The 27,483-nt window shown below is 47.0% G+C and overlaps 1 protein-coding gene across 1 annotated transcript in view; it reads left to right on the top strand.

The window, feature by feature from the left end:
* EMB2444 (RNA-binding (RRM/RBD/RNP motifs) family protein) overlaps positions 1 to 27,483 on the top strand; it is an 85,315-nt gene that overhangs the window by 10,125 nt on the left and 47,707 nt on the right. Inside the window, exons 2-4 of the mRNA XM_086791692.1 lie at positions 3,597 to 3,645; positions 3,732 to 3,820; positions 3,914 to 3,970. Coding sequence (XP_086647818.1) covers positions 3,597 to 3,645; positions 3,732 to 3,820; positions 3,914 to 3,970 — 195 coding nt within the window. The remainder of the gene's footprint in view (positions 1 to 3,596; positions 3,646 to 3,731; positions 3,821 to 3,913; positions 3,971 to 27,483) is intronic.

Below are 27,483 nucleotides of genomic sequence, written 5' to 3'. Positions count from 1 at the left end.
TGATGTAAATCTGAACAAATACAAAGTACTTGACCTTTTCTTGGCTGGAAAACCTGCCCTTGACCTTCAGTCCTTCACCCCTTAGCTTTAGCAAACCCTTGGCTGTCCTGGCCCTTGAATGCTTGGAGCTCTTGGTGAATTGTGAGATGATTCTAATGAAACTATGGGCTGGGCTTTTATACTTCCCAAAACATCCAGTCGGCTGGTTTACTGAAGACCCACGACTGAGTTAAATATAATATAGTGTTTTCACACTCTATTCCTTCTGTCCAGCCTGCGCATGAGTTCACACTGCTGTCCAGCCTTCTGGGACAGCACCCTGGCTGCTGGGCACCATGCGTAGAGGTGTAGGGCTGCCCCCCACACCTGGCCGACTGGTTGAGAAGGCCTCTAACCCTGTCGGCTGCCTCTCTTGCAGCCCTAGGGCTGGCTGACAGCCCCTCCAGCCCATGCCTTGGCTGGTGGGCATAGCCTTGGGCTCTCCTGGCCCCTTGGGGGTGGTTGGACACCTCCCCCATGCCCATACTACAAATGCAAGCTAGATCCTCCAACTTGGGGTAGCCCTATGGGCTGGCCCCATCTCTACATGCAATCCTACATGCCTACAGAGGCCTGGCATCCAGTTGCAAACCAGATACACAGAACATCTGACATCATTCCAGAGGGAGACTCACAGCGTGGACTGGCACTGCTTCATGTGCAGGACAATGCACACCTGACCTTGGACTCATGTGCAGGACAATGCACACCTGACCTCGGACGACTGAGATGGATCCCTGGCTGACTCGTCCCAGACTGGGCTCACATGGGACCAGTTCACCATCCCAGGTCCTGCACCTTCTGTACAGAATGTCTACGTGGCATCCAAGTGCGGGATGCACGTGACAGTTTGTTGGTGGTGTTCCACAGTGCCAGATGGGGATGGCAGTTCCGTGAGCCAGATAGGTTCTCAGGTAACGGTCCCAAGGGAGGTTGATCCTCCAAGGGTGATGTGAGAGTGCCAGACTCAGTTCCAGGAATGAAGACCAAGACGGTGTTCAGAGTCAGGGCAGGAATGGATTGTGGACTAGAGGAAGACCAGATGCATAGATCTTCGTTAGAGACAGAGTGGTTTGGAGAACAGGCCGGATGTTCAGAGAAAAAGGGTTGCTAGGGATGGATGATGACAGAGGGACTTCGGGAAAAGGATTGGGATGATGACAGTCATCCAAGAGCAGGTTGGAATCCCGTCATCAAGTTTAGCAGAGGGGGATGTCATGTGCACAGATGCCCATGGACAAGTTCCTCAGCTAGTCCAGAAAAGGCAGCCAGAAAAAGGACCATTAGAACCAGAAAATGGAGCACAGAGAGCTGTTGGCAGTGTAGACTGGAGCAGGGCTTGGAGAGCAAGAGGAAAAGCCTGTCGGCTGTACCACAAGGGAGTCGGCTGTACCAGAGGTGGAGGCGGCTGAACCAAGTTGAAGGGGGGCTGCAGGCGCATCATCGAAAACAAGCATTAATGACCAGTCGGCTGAATTAAATAAACTTTAATGAAGTTATGACTGGCCAGCAGTCGGCCAGCATAAAGGGGGGTCCAAGACCCATATAAAAAGGCCCAAGTGCTCCTCATTGAATTCATTCAAACCCACTAGGGGTTGGGATCACTAGGGGTCCCATAGGGGACAGGTTTTGGTGTTTTACCACCTTTTCAAGAAGGCAGCCGAGGGCTGCAAGATATGTACCTTTTTGTACCATAGTATATACTGAATTTCCAGCACTTCTCACTCTCTCTCTACCTGCGTTTTTGCATCAGATGGTGCGTTTTTGCATCAGAAGGTTTTCAAGAGTGTTTAGGGCTGAAAGAAGACTACCCAGAGCTTCCGCGTGTTACATTGGTATCAGAGCATCAGCCTCAGCAAAGCTAAACGCTGAATCAGTCCCATATGATGGTGTACAGGTCCAAGGTACAGGAAAGTACACGGATTCGAAGCCCAAGGCAGGAACACAGATCGGGAAGAACTCCCAGGAGGTTTGTTGGTGGTGTTCCATAGTGCCAGATGGGGATGGCAGTTCCGTGAGCCAGATAGGTTCTCAGGTAACGGTCCCAAGGGAGGTTGATCCTCCAAGGGTGATGTGAGAGTGCCAGACTCAGTTCCAGGAATGAAGACCAAGACGGTGTTCAGAGTCAGGGCAGGAATGGATTGTGGACTAGAGGAAGACCAGATGCATAGATCTTCGTTAGAGACAGAGTGGTTTGGAGAACAGGCCGGATGTTCAGAGAAAAAGGGTTGCTAGGGATGGATGATGACAGAGGGACTTCGGGAAAAGGATTGGGATGATGACAGTCATCCAAGAGCAGGTTGGAATCCCGTCATCAAGTTTAGCAGAGGGGGATGTCATGTGCACAGATGCCCATGGACAAGTTCCTCAGCTAGTCCAGAAAAGGCAGCCAGAAAAAGGACCATTAGAACCAGAAAATGGAGCACAGAGAGCTGTTGGCAGTGTAGACTGGAGCAGGGCTTGGAGAGCAAGAGGAAAAGCCTGTCGGCTGTACCACAAGGGAGTCGGCTGTACCAGAGGTGGAGGCGGCTGAACCAAGTTGAAGGGGGGCTGCAGGCGCATCATCGAAAACAAGCATTAATGACCAGTCGGCTGAATTAAATAAACTTTAATGAAGTTATGACTGGCCAGCAGTCGGCCAGCATAAAGGGGGGTCCAAGACCCATATAAAAAGGCCCAAGTGCTCCTCATTGAATTCATTCAAACCCACTAGGGGTTGGGATCACTAGGGGTCCCATAGGGGACAGGTTTTGGTGTTTTACCACCTTTTCAAGAAGGCAGCCGAGGGCTGCAAGATATGTACCTTTTTGTACCATAGTATATACTGAATTTCCAGCACTTCTCACTCTCTCTCTACCTGCGTTTTTGCATCAGATGGTGCGTTTTTGCATCAGAAGGTTTTCAAGAGTGTTTAGGGCTGAAAGAAGACTACCCAGAGCTTCCGCGTGTTACAGTAGTGTCCCATACCACTAGCCAAACCACTCACCTTGTAGCTCCATAGTGATGAGGTCTTGCACGTCCCCGGTAGCCCTCATGTCTACAATGTGGATATCTCAATAACTCATTAGTGTCCCCAAGGTCACTTATATAGCAATAGCCTGGCTATTATTGGCCCTTGCTTTATTTATAAGCCTTTAGCCATTATCAGGCCTAGGCTATTAATTATAAGCTCTTAGCCAATCTAGACCTCATCCTGTTAGCACCCTTAGCCCACGTGTGAACCCTCCATGTCCCCATGCCCCATCTAAGTCCTCACCCTACCTTGGGTCCCTAGCCCTAACCCTGACCCTAGGCCTGTCGGGACGTAACAGCTTGGGTGCTCTTTTTTTTTCCAGCCTAGTCGTTAATGCTATCTTTCTGGCCTGTTAGTGTGGGCTCATCACAGGCTCTGTTGTTGGGCAGTGAGCTGGATGCAGGTTGCTTATGTTCATTAGTGAGAATGCTAACCACAGGTGGTCTTGCAGGATGTGGCCCTTGCAGTGGGTCACAACATGTATGCTCTCCCTTTGTTGAGTATTATTAAATTTATGGATATTTATGTTCATGGGTTGATACAGGTATCGGAAGAACTTTTATGGGAATTATTTGTGCAAGCAGGGCCTGTTGGTGAGTGTACTACTTTCTAAGTTCGACTAATGCATTTCAGTGTGTGAACTTTTCAATTGAGATGTGGTATGGATGGTGATTTGCAGTCAATGTTTATGTCCCAAAGGATAGAGTGACAAATCTTCATCAAGGCTATGGCTTTGTGGAGTTCCGTAGTGAGGAAGATGCTGATTATGTACGTTTTTCCTTAAATAAGTGTAGTCTATGTTCCAATTGAGTTTATTTGAGAAATAGATCTCACACTGTTCCTTTTGTGCTGAATTTATAGGCTATCAAGATTCTCAACATGATCAAGCTGTTTGGAAAGCCAATTCGTGTGAACAAGGTATAAAGCATTTGTGGTACTTGTGCATTTGGAACTTAATCGCTCGAGTTTGGCACTCTGTGTGCAATTTTTGTGTTATCAGGGTCCACTTGATGACATTTTTCGTGTTGAGAATGGTACATGAAAGGGAACTGTGTGATTGAACTTGTGTATTTTTTAACTCTTGAGAAATGCTCCTTTTATGAGTAGACAAAGAGCGTCTGATGAAAAGAAGACTACAACCGAACCCCCGAGACGTGTGTGGACTAGAGGTGGGAGCTTATCAACAGGATATTGGCCTGACACATATGGAGGGCTCTTTGCCACGAGATTATCAAGGGCTTCGTCACCACGCCGGCGGAGGTTATCTGCTCCATTTGGGCAGGCCTCATTCACACGTTCCTTCACACCTAGAGCCCATGCCATTTTCTCACTCGAGAGGGCTGTGGCCTAGTTTGGCACTACTGTGGTTCCCATGCACACCACCTCCTCCTCCCCCCCCCCCCCCCCCCCCCCCCCCCCCGGCGATATTCCAAGTATAACCAAGATGCCAAACAATATCAAACAAGAGTCCACTGACCACCAGTCACAAAGCCAGATGACACTCATGCTACTAGTAACACCGCTTGCATGCCCACAAGGCCAAGAGCACTCACGAATTCGTCACATGCCGATAGATTGTTAAGGCTTCCCGCCCTAATCTTCCAATGCTTCCATGTCTTCACAGGCTGTCCCGCCCTGCTTCGTACCTGTAAACATACCCAGCAGGTGTATCTACGCCTGCTTGACTCTTCCTAGAGTTTCATGACACTACGTTGTGGCACCCTGAGACGACTTGGAACAACCTATGGCACTCTCTAATTAGTGCTGTCCAGCCTGTTTGCAACATAACCAGTAAATCTTAGCATGTTTCCGGTGCTGCCTATTCTTAACACACGTGGCTTCCTGGAGCTGTATGGCCAGGTCAAACCAGCCCAGAACTGCATGTACACAGTCCAAATAGCTTGTAGCAATGTATTTACAGCCCTAGGAGAAGGCAACCAGTGCATAGGAGCCTTTGTAGTTGCAGTCGATCTTCACATATATGGCTCCAGATGCAGTCATACAGCCCTATGTGTGCTTGTAGCAAGTCGGCCAGCTTCAAACACCTCCAGAAAGGCAGGAAGATAAACACCTAGAAGAGATTGGGGTTTCTTTAAAACAGCCCCAGATTTTATTTGGGTGTTTACATGCTAAACTGGGTGTCGAGGTGCCACACATCCACCTGCTAGGCACCTAGTCTATAAATTGTCCGCGTGTTTTAAAATTTCAGTCTGGTTTGTGTGAATAACTTACAGGTTGTCAACTTTGTGTTAATGAGGTGTGTACCTGTCTACCCAAACCTTAGTAACACTTATATAATATGTGAATTGTGTTGTTTGAACACCTACCACATGTAAAACCCATAAGATAGTGCATGAGTCCCAAACAGGTCATGCACATGTCCCTGGTCACACAGGCAGAAATATTAGGTACTGTCCATGCATAAAAATAGTGTGTGAGCAATTTTAGTCTGGCTTGTGCCTCAAATGCAGGGCTAAAGCCACGAGCCTGCATCTTTGTGAAAATCTATCTCGTACTCTCGGGCTAAGGACTTCGCAAAACCGGGGTGTGGGTGGAGATCGTGGCAAGGAGGAAGTCCTTCTAGGGCTCGCCACCCGGAAGAAGGCCACAAACTATCAAGTATTCAACTTGCCCAAAAGGATGCGGCTCCGAATAGAGGGGTTGATGATGCCCAGCCCCCTCACAACCCCCTCGGTCGGCTGAATGATCACTTTCTAGGCCTCCCGTCTCACTACCAGTTGAAAGAAAGTTGCAGATCAATCGTTGCTAACCAATGTAAGCCAGGGAGAAGGCCCAACAGTAGGTGATGTACCACATGGTGGCGAGAACCACGACCCGGCCAGCTAAGGAAAGCTTGGGTGAACTCTGGTATAGTAGCTTCTTCTCAATGCTCAAAAGAAGAGGGGCCAGCTGCTGCTTGGGGAACTATCGATACCAACATGGTATCCAATATAATGAACTAGAGTGCCACTTGGGGTCCATTGAAAAGCCTCAAGTGGCCTCCAAGTCGGGGTGGGCGATGAGCCAACCTAGAATCCACACGACTTGTGCTAGTTTATCTGTCCACTGAAAAGCCTCAAGTGGCCTCCAAGTCGGGGTGGGTGATGAGCCAATCCAGAATCCACACAACTTTTGCTAGGTGATCTGTGCTTTAAATGCACGACGTAAGATCTCTATTGCTTCATGGAGATTCCTCTCATCTTCGAATAGGTATGCTGCTGTGTCATCGATAGACTCTGAATCAGGCAACTCCTCCTGCGCGTGGATGTGAAGACGTAGCCCTTGGAGTCCTGTCTCTTGAGTGGAGAGAGAACTGCTCATGGCCTCGGCAACAAACAAAGGTGCCAGTGGATCGCCTTGCTAGATCAAGCGAGAAAGTAGAAATATGTCGCCTCTAGCTTCCTGATGAGAACCTAGCTGTGCGAAGCCGAATAGAGCCCAGAAACACCTTGGACTCATTCTTCGAGAAATCCCATTTGGCACGTCGCCGCCTCCAAAAGCCCCAGTCCACCGTGTCATGGGCTTTCTCAAAATCCACAAGGAGAACTATAAGATCTTGGTGCCTCAATCTGGCTAAAGCAATCGCCTCCGAAAAAGTGAAGATGTTGTCTAGAATGCTCTGATCCTGGACGAAACCTGTCTGTGTGCCATGAATAAAATCACGAAGGAAAGGCTGTAGTCGTTAGTTGATGGCTTTGGCTAAGGTTTTGTAGGCTAGGAGGGTGATGGGCTTGCATTGCCGAATCTCCAATATGTCACCACTAATCAATCCCTCTAACAGCCTCTTTGGCATGGAGCACGGGGTCATAATCTCATTGAAGGCAGCTTTGAAGCCACCTTCCATGAGATCTCAATTCCGAAGAAATAAGGAAAACCGGAAGTCCATGTTTTCCAGGGCATTTACCATTGGGGAGCGTTGTCAGAGCCTCCGCAAGCTCCTCTGAAGTAAAGGGTGTTAATAGGAAAGTCTGAAGGAGGGGGGGGGGACCACCTCTCGTGTGCTGCTAGGCCCGCTCGCGTGCCTCAAGCACCTCAGAGAATAGGGGGGCACTTATGAGAAGAGAACGAAAGAAATTTGTGGCAATGGCTCGCACCTGGAGTGGATCTGCAACTCTGGATCCATCCTGGCCTCACAACGTGCGGATACCTTCCCTTTGCTTGTGTGGGCTTGAAATCTCAAAGAAATCTCCAGTGACCCTATCACCCGCGTGAGTCCAAAAGGAGGCTCTTGCATGGTATCTGTACTCCACCCTCCTTTCCTTAATGGAGCTAAACTCTGTATAGGCTGCAGCCAACTAGGCCTCAATCCATGGGCTGTTCGAGGTACTCTTTTGAAGCCATTGCAAGGAGGCAAGGTTTCGACAAATGCTCCTCTGTTGCTCTCTAAAGCTATCCAGTAGTGTGCTCTCTGTGGCTTCCTGTAACATCCTGCTGATCTTTCCAAGGCCTGCGTCCAAAGTTCCTGCGGCTGAACCAGGGTGGAGATCCAGACTCTCCTAAATCTGCTCAATCTTGCTGCAAATCTCGGAATTCTGAATGAGGCAGTCTGGGATCCGGGTGCTCAAATTTCTGTCATGTCTCCATAGGTTCTCCAGGGAGAGAATGACTGGTGCATGATTGGAAGTAGTAGTGCCTGCCAGAATACCAACCATGCCACCTCGTCCACAAGCCCACTCATCCACATAAAACCGGTCTAATTGGGAGGCGGAGGGGGGGAGGGGGGGGTGTGGTACAACCCCACAGATCTCCTAAATGCAAAACATGAGTGATTAGTGCAAACCTCCTAAGCGAGGTGCAGGCTACCTCACCTCCCAATTGTAGGTTCTATGCTTTGAACCACCCCCTAGCCAGGGGCTAAGGTTTGACTCCTATAAATCCATGCCAGTCCTTCGGCATGCCGGTCTATGCTCTGCCACATGCGTAGCCGGAGTCTTGGTCGAACTTTGAACAATAGTGAGGTTATGACAATAATAACCCACGTTTCACTTATATAGTGCCGAGTGCTGCTATAAATAACCATCTTGTTATAACCGTCATCCTTGCGGCGGTGAATGGGTTTCCGGACTAGATCCCTTTGACACAGATCGCTTAATATGAAAAGAAACTCCTTGACAAAATCAAACCACACACACTTGAGGTTATCAAGGAGTAAAAGCTATTGAGTGAAGAGCTATAGAAAAATCCGCCTACATTTTGCTAAAGAATTGCCAGGTCTTTATCATCAGTAACAACTAGTTTATTCTAGCTCGAGATGGGGAAGGAGGCCCCCTCATGTAATTACTAAGGACAATACACATGGATTTATTAATAATAACCTTAGCCGCTTGTATTAGCCGGCTTTCTCCTAATCCTAGGGCTCTTCTAACCCTATCGGGTTATGTAACTGTCTCCTAATTTTTTGGGATTCTATCACTAATCTTTTTACGTGCATGGACATGGGTGTACCACACTGCATGCAGCCATGGCATGTCTTGGCCATGCTTCCCTAGAGAGTGCCAGTTGCATCTTGGAGACCCTGGCCATGAAGAAGCATGTGAACATGTCACCTGAGTGAGTGTATGTCATGGCCCTGTGAAAATGGAACAGTACAAGTGTGGGCATGGTGGTTGCAGAGTCGGAATATTTTATGATTCACATGGGGGGTGCCCGGACAGAGTTTAAGATGTGTGGACATCCCTAGGTGTGAAGGGGGGAACTAGAAACATTAAACTTTAATGTTTATTAAAGTTTGCCCCTAGGCCTTAGTGGCCCTAGGGAACTTATTAAAGTTTGGGGCCCTAGGTATTAATTTGGGAAGAGGGCCACTTTTGGAGTAAGTGCTTCTCTCTCCTCCCTCTCTCTCTAGCTTTTTGGGAAAGGAGTCGTGGAGGAGCCTTGAAGCGCATGTAGACAAAACGTGGGAAGGTGGAAGAGCAAGTTGACTGCAGATTTGGAGGGCTGTGGCTGTTTTTCTGAGTGTAAATCAGCCGTACAGCACTGTACGGCCAGATCTGTGCAAGTACACTCTCTCTTTCTCTCTCTGGTACAACTGTGGGACTTCTTCACTGCTGGACTGGCTGCGCACAGGACCTGTACAGGCTGTACAGTCAGTTTTTCAGCAAGTACCATACTGTACAACTGCCGTACAGTGTACGGGTAGTAAGGTACAGCAAGTACAGTTGCTGCAGGGGTGCAGACAGGTGCTGGACAGGCCTGGTTACTCAAATTCAGGCGACCAGAATCAGGACAGCCGACTGTTTGTGCAAGTACAACTCCTGGCACGTATCTCGAGGCGGTACAGACGGGTACAGTGCTGATTTTCAGATCTGTATTTTTAAGGACAGCATAAGAGTGAACATCAGGAGGAGGATACAGGCAAGTACAAGCACACGTGTGAAGCAGGGTTGTGGTTACAAGTGCCTGCAAGTACAGATTGGTGCTGTTGCTTCCTCCAGTGTTGTTTCACGAGCTGAACTTGGTAAGCTCTGTTTTTGTTCATCTATCTCTCTTTCTACTGCTTGATGTCTGTTGCGGATATGTGTTATTTGGCCCCTTGTGAGAGGAGGGGTATGGCAGATTGACAAGGGTTGAGACAGAGTTTGGACAGCACATGTATGTTTGAGCTGAGATGATGTATCACGCACTTGAGTTATGCCAGATGTATGCCCATGGCTGGCCTGCTTAGTGATCTTGGCTGATCAGAGGGAGGCACAGTGTGTTGTTTGAAGACACAGATCTGTGTGCATAGATCCTCTGTGCTGAGAAGGATTTGTGGGCCGTCAGATTGGACTTACAGGTGTAAACTCTTGGCTGATCTTTGTGTTGTACTCAGCCATTCATTTTATTATAATTGAATAAAGAAATACCGCAAGGGGCGCCAAGCTTTGGGGCCAACAGGTGTCGCTGTGTTTTCAGATTTGGGCACTCTAGCTCCAATCTGTGTTCTTTTCACATCTAGACTACAAGTGGACGGGTGATTGCTTCTACCGCACTCTGGTTTTCTATCAGAGGCCGGTTTCAAGGTTCCGTCCCGGGGACCAATCATCAACTTTCTGAAGGGGGTGAGCTCGTGGTTGCTTTGAAGAAAGCCATCGCTGAAAATTCAGCAAACATGTCTGATACAGAGGAAGAGTACTTCTATCATGAAGAAGAAGAGCAAGAGACTTCTCCTGAAAGAGATGTATCTGAGGATATTTTTGCAGGAGAACAGGCTGCAGATGTTGAGCCTTATGAGGATGTAACACAGCCAGAAGATGTGCATGGTAAAGAGGATGATGATGCTCGGTTCAAAGATCGCTTGGCTAGTGTTATGGATACTTTTATGCAAGCTCATGCAGAGCGAGAGATTTGCTGAATTTTTGAGATCTCGCACAGAACCCCGCTCAGAGCCCCAGAAAAAGAAGAAGAAGGTTCGTTCGAAGAATCTTCCTCAGGGTCATAGTGGTGCCATCCCACAGGAACCATCTTTTGGCCAGTTTCCGAATATGCAGCATGCTTATGGTGCAAACTCTCAGAGTTCCTTCTATGGACAGCCACCTATTCCTCAGCAGAATATGCATCCAGGTTATTTTGGTGGTGGCTCGGTGTTTCAATCCATGACTGGGGGTTATCCTCAGGGAGGCATGGGTATGTATGGGCCTTTTGGAGCCAATTTTCAGCCTGGCATGCAAGGGAATATGTATGGTGGTATGCAGTCCGGTATGGTTGGAAATATGTTTGCAGGCATGCAACCTGGGATGCAAGGCAATATGTTTGGTGGCATGCAGCCAGGTATGCATAATGGAATGTATGGAAACATGGCTGGAATGTATGGTATGCCTGGCATGGGAATGGGAAATGTTGACCCAATGATGGGTATGAATGTCGGGGGCAGCAATCTCACGAACCACTTCCATATGATAATCTAACGCCTATGGGAAAGGCGAAGGATTACAAGGAAGGGGGAGCTGTAGTGAAGTTTGACACTTTCAGTGGGGCCAAGGATAAATTGAAGGCACTTACCTTTTTACAGGAGTTTGATGCTGCTTTTTCTGGTGGGAATTACACAGAGTCCTCAAAGGTGAGGAAAGCTGCCACTTTTCTCAAGGGCAATGCTTTGCAGTGGTGGTCTACTCTTCTTTTGCAGGGCATAGCACCCACCACATGGGTCCAATTCAAACAGGTTTTCTCTTCCGTATGGCTCACATCTACATTTGAGGTGGATGTTATGACCGCATGGCATAAGCTGGATGCTTCAAAGTGTGATAGTTTGGAGGATTATAACAAGAAGTTTTGGGAAGCTCTACTCCCAGTGACTTCTTATCGTGCCGTGCCATTATCTGAGCAGGTAGAGAAGTATTGTTGTGGGCTGCCCAAGGAGGTACGAGATTATTGTATAAAGACAAGAGTAACGAACATGTCACAGATGATTGAAAATGCTATGACAGCTAATGCGTTACTCACAGGTGGTTCATCTGGATTTAAAGGCAGTAAGAAATTGGGCAAGAAAGCTGAAAAATTTGGGCATGCTTCTCGTGATACTAAAGGGTCTTCAGAGACAAAGTATAAGAAGTTGCCAATGCCCAAAAGGACTTCTGAGGTAAGACAGGCTTTGAGAGATGCTCAAAAGTGTTTTTACTGTACTGAAGAGGGGCATATGTCATTCAATTGTCCCAAAAGAACGTCCAAAAAGGACCCTGACAATAAAGGAGAGGCCAAGCCAAAGAAACCAAAGCCTTCTGCAGGCTTAGTTCCTGATCTTGTGGGGGAGCAGCTAGGTGGTGAAGCTACAGAGTTGTGCAGGGCATGGGGCAAAGTGAGAGATCAGAATGCTTTGATCTTCTTTGACACAGGTGCTAGAGCCAACTTCATTTCACCAGACTTGGCTGGCCGATTGGGGATTCGCGCAGAGGACATGGGGCCGTTACATGAGGCAAATATGGCTTGTCCAGGGTATGCAGAACCCGTTACTCCTATCATTGGGAAGCTTCGGCTTCATTTGCAGGGTTATGTGGACAGCGAAGAGTTCTTCATCATGCCTTTGGATGGCTGTGATGTTTTGTTGGGGATGCCATGGTGCCACAGGGTACATGCGGTGGTGGATACTTACAATAGGAAAATTACTCTGACTCATAGAGGGAAAGAGCATGTATTGGATGTAAAACTCAAAGGGGAATCTGTTCCTATTGTATCCGCTTCGGCGATTTCATCAGTAATGAAAAAGCATCTTTCCGCGTACTTGATTTATGTAAAGGATGCACAGGATGATGAGTCTAAGTCTAATTTGTCAATGTTAGATAAGGACAGGGCTGATTTCTTAAGTGGGTTTCAAGACTGTTTTTCCGAGTCATGGCCAGGAGAATTACCTCTTGAGAGGCCAGAAGATCATGCTATAGATCTGATTCCTGGTAGTACTCCACCGAATAGACCGCCGTACCGTGTTAGTGCAGCCCAACAGGAAGAGATTATGAGTCAGGTGCAGGAGCTATTGAATAAGGGGTTGATACAGCCTAGCTCATCACCCTTTTGCTCACCTGTGCTCTTAGTGCAAAAGAAGGATGGTTCTTGGCGCATGTGTATAGATTACAGGGCGCTGAATAAGAATACCATCAAGAATCGATTCCCCATACCGAGGATCGATGACATCTTGGACCGCTTACAGGGCTCCACAGTTTTTAGTCGTATTGACTTGAAAAGCGGGTATCATCAGATACGCATTAGACCCGAGGATGTGCATAAGACAGCATTCCGAACCACGTTTGGGTTGTATGAGTTCTTGGTTATGCCCTTTGGTTTAACGAATGCGCTTGCCACATTTAACAGAATGATGGACAGGATTTTCAGGCCTCATAGAGAGTTTGTGGGCACATTCTTTGATGATATGATTGTGTATTCACAAACTGAGGAAGAGCATAGAAGGCATTTGGCCATTGTGTTTGCAGAACTCAGAAACCATAGATTGGTGGTTAATGGCAAGAAGAGTGAGTTTTTCTTGCAGGAGATACATTTCTTGGGGCATATTGTGTCTGGTCATGGAGTCCGTATGGATCCAGCAAAGGTGGAAGCAGTACTTAACTGGCCAGCTTTGAGGACCGTGCATGATGTACGCAGCTTTCTAGGATTGTGTTCCTATTACAGGCGTTACATACGGCACTTTGCTGAAATTGCTTCGCCTCTTCATGCTTTGACGAAGAAAGCAACTCCGTTTAGATGGGCTGATCAGGAAATTACAGCATTCAAAAAGCTCAAAGAAAAGCTTACTTCGGACCCCGTATTGGTGTTACCGGACCTCTGAAAGGCTTTTGTTGTCCAGTGTGATGCATGTGGAAGTAGCATTGGTGCAGTTCTCATGCAAGAGGGACATGTGATAGCCTATGAGAGTAGAGTTTTGCAAGATGCTGAGAAGCATTTACAAGTGTATGAGAAAGAGATGTTGGCTGTAATTCACGCTCTTTCTACTTGGAAACACTACTTGCTTGGGGCTGATTTCACTGTGCAGACAGATCATCAGACCTTGCGATATTTCCTCACGCAGACTAAGCTTTCAGAGAAGCATATGCGTTGGGCAAACTTTTTGTCAATGTTTCACTTCCAGATTGTGCATGTAGAAGGCAAAAAGAATGTAGTGGCAGATGCTTTGTCACGCAAGCCACAGGTCTCTGCAGTTTCACTTGCTTATCATCATGAGCTTGATGAAATGAAAGAGCAGTATGCCCATGATGAGGATTTTGAAAGGTTGTATGATCAGATGTCTGAGGGTCAGCGGCATGAGCATTACACTCTCAGAGATGGGTTTTTATTGATGCCTGGCAGACTGTGTGTTACCAGGCCATTGCGACTCAAGGTTATGATTGAAAGTCATGCTCCACCGTATGCAGGTCATAGAGGTATTGACGCCACGGTCAAAGCAGTGGAGACTTTCTTTTATTGGCCAACCTTGAGAAGAGATGTTGATGCCTTTGTGAGGCAATGCATCGTATGTCAGAAGGTAAAGTTTGACCGTCAGAAGACACCAGGGTTCCTACAGCCTTTACCTATTCCGGATAGACCTTGGGAGAGCATTGCCATGGATGATTGTAGAAGGAGGGAAGAAGGTTCCGCCCATTTTGCATACAAAGGATAAGATCTTTGAGGCTGATCAGTATGTGGAGAGCTTGGATGAAGCTTATCGGAGAGTTAAGTTGGCCCTCCAGAAAACTCAGCAGAAGCAAAAGAAAGCCGCAGACCGTCACAGACGTGATTTACAGTTTGCCTTGGGTGATTGGGTTCTTTTGCGCTTTGAAAAGGCTAGACTCAAGAAGATGAAGGGTAAAGAGCGCTTATTCCCTAAGTTGAGCATGCGATATTATGGGCCTTTTCAGGTTTTGGAAAAGATTGGTGAGGTAACCTATCGATTGAAGTTACCAGATCACTGGAGGATTTACAATGCTTTTCACGTGAGTCTTCTTAGACCTTTCGGTGGGGATGTGCCTGAGGATGTATCAGATGAGGCTCAGTCGGAAGTTGAGGAACTTGATGAGGTTCTGATTCCAGAGCAGATACTGGCACATAAAGAAAGGAAGGTACGAGGTAAAGTTTCCCGTCGCTATCTTGTGAAGTTCAAGAACTATTCACCGATGGATGCGAAGTGGATGGAGGAAGGTGACTTAACAGATTCACCTCAGGTTTTGCAGCTTTATCTCGATGCCTTTGAGTTAGAGCCGACTCTTATTGTGGCTCATTCAGGTTCAGCAGAGCATGGGTCTGGAGCATTACCTGATGCTCAAGAGGGGGGTAGCACCTCCACTCCCTTGATACAGACAGGCTCAGATGACATCTAGAGGTCGCTTGGTGCAGATTTTATCTCATCCGAAGGTACTGAGGCTGACAGTACATCTGTTTATGGGACTTCTATGATATATGTGTACTAGTCACATGAGATTTTTGTGGATATGTATGGTTCACAGTGGTATACAACTTGGACTATTACTATGCCATTGGTTTGCAGTGAATGTTGATACATGTGTATGGCTCAGAGAGATTGGGACGCTGATCTTGCCATATTGTATATTTCACTTTGGATATTTTGATGCATCACCAGAATGCAATCGAGGGCGCTTGCCATTTTTCAAGAGGGGGGTATGTCATGGCCCTGTGAAAATGGAACAGTACAAGTGTGGGCATGGTGGTTGCAGAGTCAGAATATTTTATGATTCACATGGGGGGTGCCCGGACAGAGTTTAAGATGTGTGGACATCCCTAGGTGTGAAGGGGGGAACTAGAAACATTAAACTTTAATGTTTATTAAAGTTTGCCCCTAGGCCTTAGTGGCCCTAGTGAACTTATTAAAGTTTGGGGCCCTAGGGATTAATTTGGGAAGAGTTCCACTTTTGGAGTAAGTGCTTCTCTCTCCTCCCTCTCTCTCTAGCTTTTTGGGAAAGGAGTCGTGGAGGAGCCTTGAAGCGCATGTAGACAAAATGTGGGAAGGTGGAAGAGCAAGTCGACTGCAGATTTGGAGGGCTGTGGCTGTTTTTCTGAGTGTAAATCAGCCGTACAGCACTGTACGGCCAGATCTGTGCAAGTACACTCTCTCTTTCTCTCTCTGGTACAACTGTGGGACTTCTTCACTGCTGGACTGGCTGCGCACAGGACCTGTACAGGCTGTACAGTCAGTTTTTCAGCAAGTACCATACTGTACAACTGCCGTACAGTGTACGGGCAGTAAGGTACAGCAAGTACAGTTGCTGCAGGGGTGCAGACAGGTGCTGGACAGGCCTGGTTACTCAAATTCAGGCGACCAGAATCAGGACAGCCGACTGTTTGTGCAAGTACAACTCCTGGCACGTATCTCGAGGCGGTACAGACGGGTACAGTGCTGATTTTCAGATCTGTATTTTTAAGGACAGCATAAGAGTGAACATCAGGAGGAGGATACAGGCAAGTACAAGCACACGTGTGAAGCAGGGTTGTGGTTACAAGTGCCTGCAAGTACAGATTGGTGCTGTTGCTTCCTCCAGTGTTGTTTCACGAGCTGAACTTGGTAAGCTCTGTTTCTGTTCATCTATCTCTCTTTCTACTGCTTGATGTTGTTGGGGTAAAGGCGTTATGCCCACCCTTATAGTGTGTACAAGCCCATAAGTTATAGTACATAGTACACTTAGTACATTTAATGTACTAAGTGCACTATGTGTACTAGTGCAATATACATGTGTGATAGGGGAGTCACACACTCACTTGGTGAGTTGACTTATCCCCACAACTCTCTCTCTCTCTCTCTCTCTCCCTTGTGCTTCTCTGTGTATGTCTCCCACATAACTCTTAACCCTAATTCTCCCATCAACTGGTATCAGAGCCGGTGCCCTTCGAATCTCTGTGCAGTAGCAATCAGCTTGACTCTCCCATTCAATTGGTCGTGGCCAACAGCCAGTCTTTGCATTTAAGAATCCAGCAGGAGTAGCTGTGGTGCGTGAGCAAAGCACTCAAGCGACCAGCTTACATGCATCGCAGCAAAGTAGAAAACACAAGCCTCACCGCAGCGCAGCAGGTAGCCTACGCTACCCAACAGGCCAGCCCAAGTCGAGCGTAGCTGGAGGAGTCGGGCAGCCATTTCTGCGCTTTTTCACACGCAGGCGTGTCAGCGCTGGACAGTCTAGGCGGAAGTTGAGCGAAGGCAGCATAGCGAGGAGGCCAGCAGTGAACCCGATGTGAAGCGAACACAAGCAATACGTAATCATTGGCGCCAGGCGTGAGCGAAGAAGCGTTGAGCGAAGGCGAGAAGCGTTGGGCGAAGGTGACGTGTCGGCTGGCTCCCGGTCGGAGGCTGCGTCAACAATAGCGCTAGGCGCATAGGCTAGATAGGCTGCGTACTAGCGCACAACTTTGGCAGCTTTGATCCAGCGCTCCTCCTCGGCTACCAAACCCCTCCACAGGGGCTTCCTCTTCTCGCGGATCATCCACATTTGGTCCCCTTGGCACACTGTGTGGCGCAGCCGCCCTCGTCGCTACTTGGCAATCCCAGAGCCCTGGTTTAGGGTTTGTTCTCGAGTGCTGAATCACTGGCTCGTAGGAGTTTCTTCTTCACTAATACAGCAGCAACATCAGCAAACCCCCCTTTCCTGCAAATCAGAGAAAAATCAAAAAATTACAAGGTATTTTCCTCAAATTTTTTTTGGGATTTGCAATTGAGCAAGTACAATCAACAATTGAGCAGATACAGGTGTCGAATTGCTCAATTTTTGAGCAAAATTGGCAAAATTGGGTGACATTGGTCACAATCAGGATCAATTTGCAGGAAATTGGTCCCAATCAGGATCAATTTGCAGGAAATTGGATGTCGAAATTTGGGGCTTTTGATGTAATTGTGCAATTAAGCACTCATACATGCTGTATGATGTGAAAAATCGCACATTTGGGCAAAATTGCAGCAAATTGCAGTGCAAATCAAGGGGCTTTTGTGCCGATTTGGTTGATTTGCATGCAGGCAATCGCATTTGATGCTGTGGATAATGTGTTGATGCCTTACAAGCACTCAATGTGCCTGTAAATCAAGGGGCTTTCATGTATTTGATGTATATGTGGCCAGGGGGAAGCATCGTGAACACTCTGGATGCCTTCATGTGCGCCAATGTACCATGTATGATCAGAAATTGATCTTAAATCAAGGGGCTTTTCAAGTTCGTATGCTTGTTGAGCTTGGCAAAGCAGCAGGCAAGACATTTATGCCTTGAATCCTCAAAAAATCAGCTTGCAGTCAAGGGGCTTTTGCCCAATTTCTGTTCGGGACTGTTTTATGCAGTGTTCGGGACTGTAAAAGTCTGATTTTTTACTCGTTTGGACAGCCAGGAGAGCATTTATTGCTATTGTACCTGCTGGTACAGATTTGGCACAGCTTTGTGCATGTTTTGGCATGGCTGTACACTGTTTTGAGTGACCAAAAGGTTCAATTTCAGCTGCTGAACTTGCCGGTACAGGTTTGGTACATCATTGGTAAGCACTTGGTACTGCTGTACAGTACTTTGGAAGGGCAAAAGAGCACATTTAAGGTGCTGTCCAAAATCTGCAGCAACCAGATTTTGGTGTTTTCATCACATACAGTGGGAGAAAAGTTGCATTCGTGCTTCCGCAGTGGGAGATAAAGCTTGGGAGAAAAACTGTGAGCACTTTGTGTGCTTTTGGTGCAGTGTTTGCACATTTTGCAGGGAGTCAGGCATTGACAGGTTGCATTTTGCTATGGCAACCACAGGTGAGAGCTCTTCATTGCTTCACATCAAGAAGCTTGAAGGCTCGCATAATTATGATATTTGGCAAACCCAGTGCTACAATGTGTTGCTCCAGAAAAAGCAGCACAAGCCTATCAAAGAAAGGGGTGTGATGTCCGCTTCTCTTACTGCTGAAGAATGGGAAGATATGGATGAGCTGGCAAGATCTACTATCATGTTGTCTGTGTCAGACTCATTACTTTTCAGCATTCGTGAAGAGAAGACAGCTTGGGGAATGTGGCAGAGATTGCAGGACTTGTATGCCCAACAAAGTGCCTCAAGCAAAGTGTATTGGTTGAAGAAACTCATAGGTCTTCAGATGAAGGAAGGGGCGTCTATGACAGCCCATCTAAATGAGTTTAATGGTATTGTCAGCCAGGTCATTAATCAAAAGTTGGCAATGGACGATGAGTTCAAAGCCACTTTTTTGTTATGCACTTTGCCAGAGAGTTGGGACACATTCAGGACAGCCACTAGCAATTCGAATGCTATGCTGTCATATGCAGATGTTGAGGGTGCTCTTCTTCAAGAAGAGATGAACAGGAAAAACAACTCTGTTGGAAAGTCCAATGCAATGAATGCACGTGGGAGATCCCAGCAAAGGGGTAAAAGCCAAGAACGGGGAAGGAGCAAGTCTCGCTCCAAAAAGGATTTGGAATGCCATTATTGTGGCAAAAAGGGACACATTAAAAAGCAATGCTACAAATGGAAAAATGATCAAAAAGAAAAGGGAAAAGGCAAAGACAAAGAGAAAGATGAAGCCAAAGATGTAAAGCCAAAGGGCAAAAGTGGAGTCAAGATTGAAGAAATCAATGTGTCACATGCAGGTGGCAGTGAGGATGAGGTCCTATTTACTTCTTCACTTGATGCCCATTCACTTCTTACAGGTGGTCATGGTATGCACTCATGGATCATTGATTCAGGTGCCTTCTTTCATGTCACAGGTTGCAGAGACTTGTTTGTCAGGTATACTGCTGGCAATGAAGGAGTGGTTTATTTGGGTGATAACCATGCATGTAAGATTCTTGGCAGAGGTGATGTGAGGCTTGTGTTTTCAGATGGCTCACAGCTTATGCTCCATGATGTCAGGCATGTGCCTGAGATCAAGAAGAATCTGCTTTCTACTGGACAGCTTGATGATGCTGATTATGTTACCACATTTGGTAGTGGAAAGTGGAAAATTAGTAAGGGCTCACTGGTTGTTGCCAGAGGCTCTAAAGTGGACACTCTTTACTTTATGCATGCAGGTGTTTGTCACCATGCTAATGTAAATGCAACCGAGCTGCCGGAAATTTCTATGTGGCATAGCCGGTTGGGACACATGAGTGTCAAAGGAATGGAGCAATTGTCTCGTTTGGGTTACTTGCCTTCTCTAAAGTTTTCAAGTTTTCAATTTTGTGAGCATTGTATATATGGTAGGCAACTACAGTGCCCCCACAAGAAAGCTCTTGGACAAAAAGATGCTCAGTTAGAGCTTGTGCATACAGATGTATGTGAGATGCCTCAGCTTTCTTTGGGAGGGGCAAAATATTTTGTGTCTTTTATTGATGATGCCACACGCAAGGTGTGGGTTTATCCTCTTCGTTTGAAGAGTGATACATTCTCAGTGTTTCAGAAGTTTGTTGCTCATGTTGAGAATCAAACTGGCAAAACACTGAAGGCTTTGCGTTCCGACAATGGTGGAGAGTACATGTCCAAACAATTTCAGTACTTTTGTGATGCTAAAGGCATCAAGAGGGAGCTCTCTACTCCTTATGATCCTCCACAAAACGGGACAGCAGAGAGGATGAACAGGACCATTCAGGAGAAGGTCCGTTCTATGTTGTCACATGCTGCATTACCTCATGGTTTTTGGGCTGAAGCTGTTATGACAGCCGTTCACCTTATAAACAGGTCACCTAACACGAGGCTTGGTGGGAAAGTGCCAGAAGAAGTATGGACAGGGAAGCCTCCGTCATACAAGCACTTGAGAGTGTTTGGTTGCGTTGCGTACGTGCACATACGCAGGGAAATGCGCACCAAACTTGATCCTAAGTCTCACAAATGCATATTCCTAGGATATGGTGACAGAGGTGAAATGGGGTATAGACTTTGGGATCCCGTGAATAGAAAGATCATACGCAGCAATGATGTCTTTTCTGATGAAACATGCATGTATAAGGAGCCTGCAAGGCAACAGGAGCCTGGCAGAGTCATCTTTGATGATGATGGACATCATGGACAACAACAAAGGGCTGTAAATCAGCCATTACAGCAGGAAAACCAGCCCTTAAATGGTGCTGAAAATGGTCCAAATGGACAGCCAGATATGGCAGAAGATATCCCTATGGATATACCACAGTTGGAGGAGATACCGGGCATGATATTTCAGCCTTATGGCATGGAACAGGAGCCACCAATGGGTGATATGCAGGCTGGACAGCAACCTGCAAATGATGGTCATTGGGTACGGAGGTCCACAAGACCCTCCAGAGCCCCTGACAGGTTTGTTCCAGGGGTTGACTACTTGATGCTCACTGACTGTGGGGAGCCCTCATGTTACAAGGAGGCTTTACAGAGGGCAGACAAAGCTCTTTGGGAGCGTGCCATGAAGTCAGAGATGGATTCTCTGCATAAAAATGAAACATGGAAGTTGGTGCATTTGCCTGCAGGCAAGAAGGTTTTGCCATGCAAGTGGGTATACAGGCTCAAAGTTGCACCAGATGCAAAGCCAAGATACAAAGCCGGGTTAGTGGCTAAGGGCTTCAAGCAAGAATATGGTGTGGACTTTGATGAGATCTTTTCTCCAGTGGTCAAAATGACCACACTCAGAGCTGTGTTAGCTTTGGTTGCGCATGATGATCTGGACTTGATTCAGATGGATGTGAAGACTGCTTTTCTTCACGGTGATCTCCATGAGGAGATATATATGCAGCAGCCAGAGGGTTATGCAGTGAGTGGAAAGGAGAAGCTTGTATGCAAGCTGAAAAAGAGTCTTTATGGGCTCAAACAGGCACCAAGGGAATGGTATCATAAATTTGATACATTCATGAAATCTCAGAAATTCAGGAGAAGTGACATAGATCACTGCTTGTACACCAAGAAAGCTTTGGATGGCAGTCTATTGATCCTCATCTTGTATGTTGATGATATGTTGATTGCCGGGAAATCTCGTAAAGAGATGGATGCCTTGAAGCAGAGGCTGCATCAAACCTTTGATATGAAGGATTTGGGTGATGCAAATCACATCTTGGGTATGCGGATACTTCGGGACAGAAATCAGCATGTGTTGTATTTGTCTCAGAAGGAATACATTGGCAAAGTCTTGCAGAGGTTCAATATGGACGGGGGGAAGAAAGCTAGTACTCCTTTGCCTCCATATGTGAAACTCAGTGCTATGGACAGCCCACAGTCGGATAGTGACAGGGCTGATATGGCCAAGATTCCGTATGCTTCAGCTTGTGGCAGTCTCATGTATGCCATGGTTGCTACTAGGCCGGACATTGCATTTGCAGTGGGAGTGGTTTCTAGATACATGGCCAACCCTGGCAAGAAGCATTGGGAAGCAGTGAAAGGTGTCATGAGATACCTGAAGGGCACACAGGATTTGTGCATTTGTTTTGGCAAACAGGATGCATTAGTGCATGGTTACACGGATTCGGATTATGCCGGTCATCCAGATAACCGGAAGTCTACTACCGGTTATGTGTTTACATTCACAGGAGGTGCTGTGTCATGGATATCCAGGATGCAGAAGTACACTGCCTTATCTACTACAGAGGCCGAGTATATTGCAGCCACAGAGGCTTGCAAGGAGGCATTATGGCTATCTCGGTTAGTGGTTGATTTGGGTTATACAGGGGATATTCCATTGTTGCATTGTGACAGTCAGAGTGCCATTCAGTTGGCAAAGAACCCTGTTTTTCATGCAAAGACGAAGCATGTGGATGTGAAGTATCACTTCATCAGAGAGGTGATAGAGAACAAGCAAATTCAGCTTGTTAAGATTCACACGGATGACAACCCGGCTGATCTGTTGACAAAGAGTTTGCCTCCGGAGCGGTTTGCTCATTGCAGACACTTGATGGGCATTGGATGAGGCCAGTTTCAGCCTTGATATGGCCTTGTATATTATCATGTACATGCTGATTTTTTCTTTTCCTTTACTTAAGGGCACTTTGCCTTTAAGTGGGAGGTTGTTGGGGTAAAGGCGTTATGCCCACCCTTATAGTGTGTACAAGCCCATAAGTTATAGTACATAGTACACTTAGTACATTTAATGTACTAAGTGCACTATGTGTACTAGTGCAATATACATGTGTGATAGGGGAGTCACACACTCACTTGGTGAGTTGACTTATCCCCACAACTCTCTCTCTCTCTCAGATGACATCTTGGTTCCAGGCACATGGTTTTAGCATGGACAGATTGCCTCCCTTCCAGTATTCTCTGGAGGCACCCTCTCTCACTCTCACACGGACAGAGATTACCAGACTCATCCGTGAGGATTTAGTTCAGCTGGACATTAGGAGGACATGGATACAGCCGACTGAGGAGCTGGGCACGAAGATGGCTTTCTACAGAGAGCATTTTCTTCAGCTCACAGCAGATGGTTTTGTGATCAGACCCAGTTACATGGATGTACACTTGTCTCATGCAGTACGATGTGCTTTTGGTCAGATTCGCACATCCTCACACCAGCTTGAGATTGAGATTGGCCGATATAGAGGTATACTAGCTGAGGCCAGGATATGCCGAGTATGCCATGGGGAGCCAGAGACAGAGCTGCATTATATATGCCATTGTACTGCATACTATGAGATACGTGGTCGTTTCCACTGTTTATTCAGAGAGGGTTTTGGACCACTTTCCAGAGTCATGGGGTACCAGGACCAGAGGTGTTTGGGATTGTTCTTGCTTGAGTTGCGGAGACATAGAGATAGCCTGCTTAGGCACACAGAGAGCCAGACTCAGAGGCACATTACAGATTTCTTTAGTCCAGCCATCACTGTGCCAGATGGACCACAGCAGCAGCAGGACATGGATACCGCCCACACCAGGGGTACACTGATTGATCGTGCGATTGAGCTTGGGTGGTCCAGACGCCCACGACTACGGAGGGGGGCATCCCAGCATAGACGGAGGTTGCAGCGGCAGATTCGGATTATTCTTGCGAGGCATGCGGGACACCCAGTCAGGGTGCTGACCACAGAGGATATTGAGGAGATCCGCCAGTGTCCGATGCGGCACATACTATGAGATGGAGGCACCTCCATAGTGTACCCCTCCGTCCCACATGATATTGTATCCCTTCACTATATTCCACTCACCTCCATAGCGTACCCCCCCCCCTCGCTATATTCCAGTTCCAGTTTCATTTTCTAGGTACCAGTAGTATCATCTTTATTTTTCATTTTTCTGGGTTTTTTTATCCAGACATTGTATCAGATCCACCATGATGTAACTTTTGGTCTCATAGGTCATTATGGCCTTTTGAAGACGTTAATATAACATTTCATTTCATTTCATTTCTCTCTCTCCCTTGTGCTTCTCTGTGTATGTCTCACACATAACTCTTAACCCTAATTCTCCCATCAGATGTCTTGCAGATATGTGTTATCTGGCCCCTTGTGAGAGGAGGGGTATGGCAGATTGACAAGGGTTGAGACAGAGTTTGGACAGCACATGTATGTTTGAGCTGAGATGATGTATCACGCACTTGAGTTATGCCAGATGTATGCCCATGGCTGGCCTGCTTAGTGATCTTGGCTGATCAGAGGGAGGCACAGTGTGTTGTTTGAAGACACAGATCTGTGTGCATAGATCCTCTGTGCTGAGAAGGATTTGTGGGCCGTCAGATTGGACTTACAGGTGTAAACTCTTGGCTGATCTTTGTGTTGTACTCAGCCATTCATTTTATTATAATTGAATAAAGAAATACCGCAAGGGGTGCCAAGCTTTGGGGCCAACAGGTGTCGCTGTGTTTTCAGATTTGGGCACTCTAGCTCCAATCTGTGTTCTTTTCACATCTAGACTACAAGTGGACGGGTGATTGCTTCTACCTCACTCTGGTTTTCTATCAGAGGCCGGTTTCAGTGTACCAGTTGCATCTTGGAGACCCTAGCCACAAAGGTGCATGTGAAAGTGGCTATGGGCATTTGATGGATCTTGGAGAGCCAAATGCCAGTCTCTAAGGATTTCAAGTACATGTGAATAGATGGGGTTTCTTCCAAAATATGTATTAAGGTGCATACATCGTGTGCATGATTTATTTTAATTTGTATCTACTGTTTTCTATGCCTAGACAATGCTTGGATTTCATCGCATGTGGGGCCCATGGATCTTGGGACTCTTGGATTGCACCCGTGGGCCAGTGTGCTGCACAAATTGTCTTTTGTTCACCTGTAGTGTGTGGATTTGTGCAAAAGAAACAGGTATTTGAAGGCCAATGAAGAGCTATAACCAAAGGCGTTCATATTCATTAATAATGAGGCCGGGCATTTACACTCATTAAAATGAGGCTGGGCACCTTTGTTAGTGTGGGGCCCTCCATGGAGGTGGTCGCCCTCTTCTATAAAGCATATGAGCAATTAGAAGAACTTGTCGAGATTAGAGGAGGAGGGACTATCCACTATCTACTTTCAGGGCTGTCCACTCTTTGCTCATGCATGTGCATGCTTATCTACATGCATGCATGCTACATGCAAAGCTACCTACATGCATGCAACATGCAAAGCTATCTACATGCATGTATGTTACATGCAAAGTTATCCACATGTATGCATGCCACATGCAAAGCTACCTACATGCACGCATGTAACATGCAAACCCACCTACATGTATGCATGCTACATGCAAAGTTATCTACATACATGCATGCAACATGCAAAGCTACCTACATGCAAAGTTATCCACATGCATGCAACATGCAAAGCTACCTTCATGCATGCATGTCACATGCAAACCTATCTACTTGCATGCATGCTACATGCAAGTCCATGCAACCATGCAAGTTCATGCAAGCCCATGCAACCATACAAGCAATGCAAGCTCATGCAACCTCAAACTTAAAAAAAAAAAAAACTGGCCTTTGCCCCAAGATCCTCCCATAGTTACCAAATTTCACCGTCTGTAGACAGCCGCCCCTAGGCGCTTATTTATCCACCTATAGGCGATGGCCATAGTTGCACCCGGTTCGCGCACTGCCTCCCAAGTTTGATTCGATACGGTTCGGTACGGTTTAGTACGGTTCGTGCGCTGGTGGTTTGATCCGGATCTCAGGCGACCGTTTTTTTTCCCCGTTTTTTTTGACCGTTTTGTTCGCCATTTTTTTGGCCGTTTTTGACCGTTTGGAGAGCCGTTTGTTGGGTGTTTTTTGGGATTGTTCATTGCTTAGCTTTTGCTTGCTTGCCTTGGCTCTTTGGTTACCAACTTGCCTTTGCTTGAGCCTTGAGCCTCTCCCTATTATGTATATAATAGGCCCTCTCCCAACCCCACCCTCACAAGTTCTCATTGCTCAACCCTCCCCTCACAAGTGCTCATTGCTCAAGTCTATCCTCTCCCTTGAGTCCCCTCTAGGCTCTCTCCCTCTTCCTCAAGGCTCAAGCCTCCCCCTCAAGGCTCAAGCCTCTCCCTCTTCCTCAACTTTCAAGCCTCTCCCTCTTGAGTCTTCCTCAAGCCTCCCCCTCTTCCTCAAGCCTCTCCCTCTCCCTCTTGAGGATCATGGTATGCACAGGTCACACATTGGTTCTCACAGCATGGCCTAGACATGGATCATCTACCACCATTCCAGTATGACAGGGATGCACCACATATCCGTCTCTCTCATAGTGAGAGGAACAGAGTATTGAGACAGGATCTATGGCAGCTCTATACACGAGAGACATGGATATCGCCTGCACAGCCTCTTCTACCGAAGATGCTATACTACAGAGATCACTTCATGAGTATCACTGATGATGGATTCATAGAGAGGCCTAGATACATGGAGGGCTTTTTACCACACGGCTCCCGAGTGGCTATTGGTCAGCTCAGAGTTTCATCACACCGATTGGAGATTGAGACTGGCAGAGCAGCACGGATCCCCCGAGAGGAGAGGGTATGCAGATTGTGCAGAGAGGAGGTGGAGAGTGAGGAGCATTATGTATGCAGATGCAGAGCATATACAGCCATCAGAGAGAGATATCCCATTTTATTCACAGAGCCACATTCCCTACGCCAGATCTTTGAGGCAGCAGACCAGCGCATACTGGGGAGATACATTCTAGACATACAGCGCCGCAGAGAGACATTATTACAGGCTCAGACAGCTCCAGAGGGGGGGCGACAGACACAGATCACTACATTTTTTCAGAGATCCACACCCCTCCCAGCCCCTACACGGCAGGGAATTACTCTCCAGAGAGCAGAGACACTTAGAGCCCACAGGAGACAGAGGACACCTGGCTTTCGGACACCACGCCTATACCAGAGAGAGATGACAGAGATCAGAGCTCAGTTTCACAGAGAGGGTGCGGAGCGACTGGCTCGCTTCAGAGCGCACCCAGGCATGTTCTTCAGGGAGCTATGGACACCCCCTTCACTGATGTGTACCATTTTATATCCCCAGTATGGTACAGGATGGAGCTAGCTAGGTTGCATATCATGATTGTATACTCCATGCATATAGCTTTGCATTCTCCTAGTAGTAGAGCTCCATCCCCTGCACACCCAGATTCAGCTTTTTTATTCAGTACTTTTTCATTTTGTTGGGATGACAGAGGATACCCCATACAGGTACTCCGATTTGTCTCATAGACCGAGTTCGGTCTTTTGGAAGACGTTAATAAAATCTTTCTTTCTTTCTTTCTCTCCCTCTTCCTCAAGCCTCTCCCTCCCTCTCCCTTTCCTTCTCTCGGGACCCTTCTCTCCATTGTATTTTTAAGTATTTTTTAATGGACCGTACCTCCACCGTATTTTTATTTTCAAAATTTTGCGGTGCGTTCCGAGACCGTATTTGAACGTACCGTACCGAATCGAACTTTTCGTACCTAACAACTATGGCGATGGTGCCGAGGAAACACCAAGGGGGGTTTTGAATCCAGAACCTCTTGGTCCTAGGCAAACACCTTCACCACTTGAGCTATGACCTCATTGGGGCAACCTCACCTTTTGCATGTAATCTTAGCATAGTCATAGGAAATGGCCGTTTCAGGACCCCATCCGTTTCCATGGCCGTTTCTTGTTTCCCAAGTGATATTGCCATAGGAAACGGCCGTT

This window comes from Cibotium barometz, chromosome 57, assembly GCF_041138505.1.
Source record: "Cibotium barometz isolate CiBa-2024 chromosome 57, ASM4113850v1, whole genome shotgun sequence".
In the NCBI taxonomy this organism is placed as follows: domain Eukaryota; kingdom Viridiplantae; phylum Streptophyta; class Polypodiopsida; order Cyatheales; family Cibotiaceae; genus Cibotium; species Cibotium barometz.
This window is presented reverse-complemented; position numbering and strand designations above follow the sequence as displayed.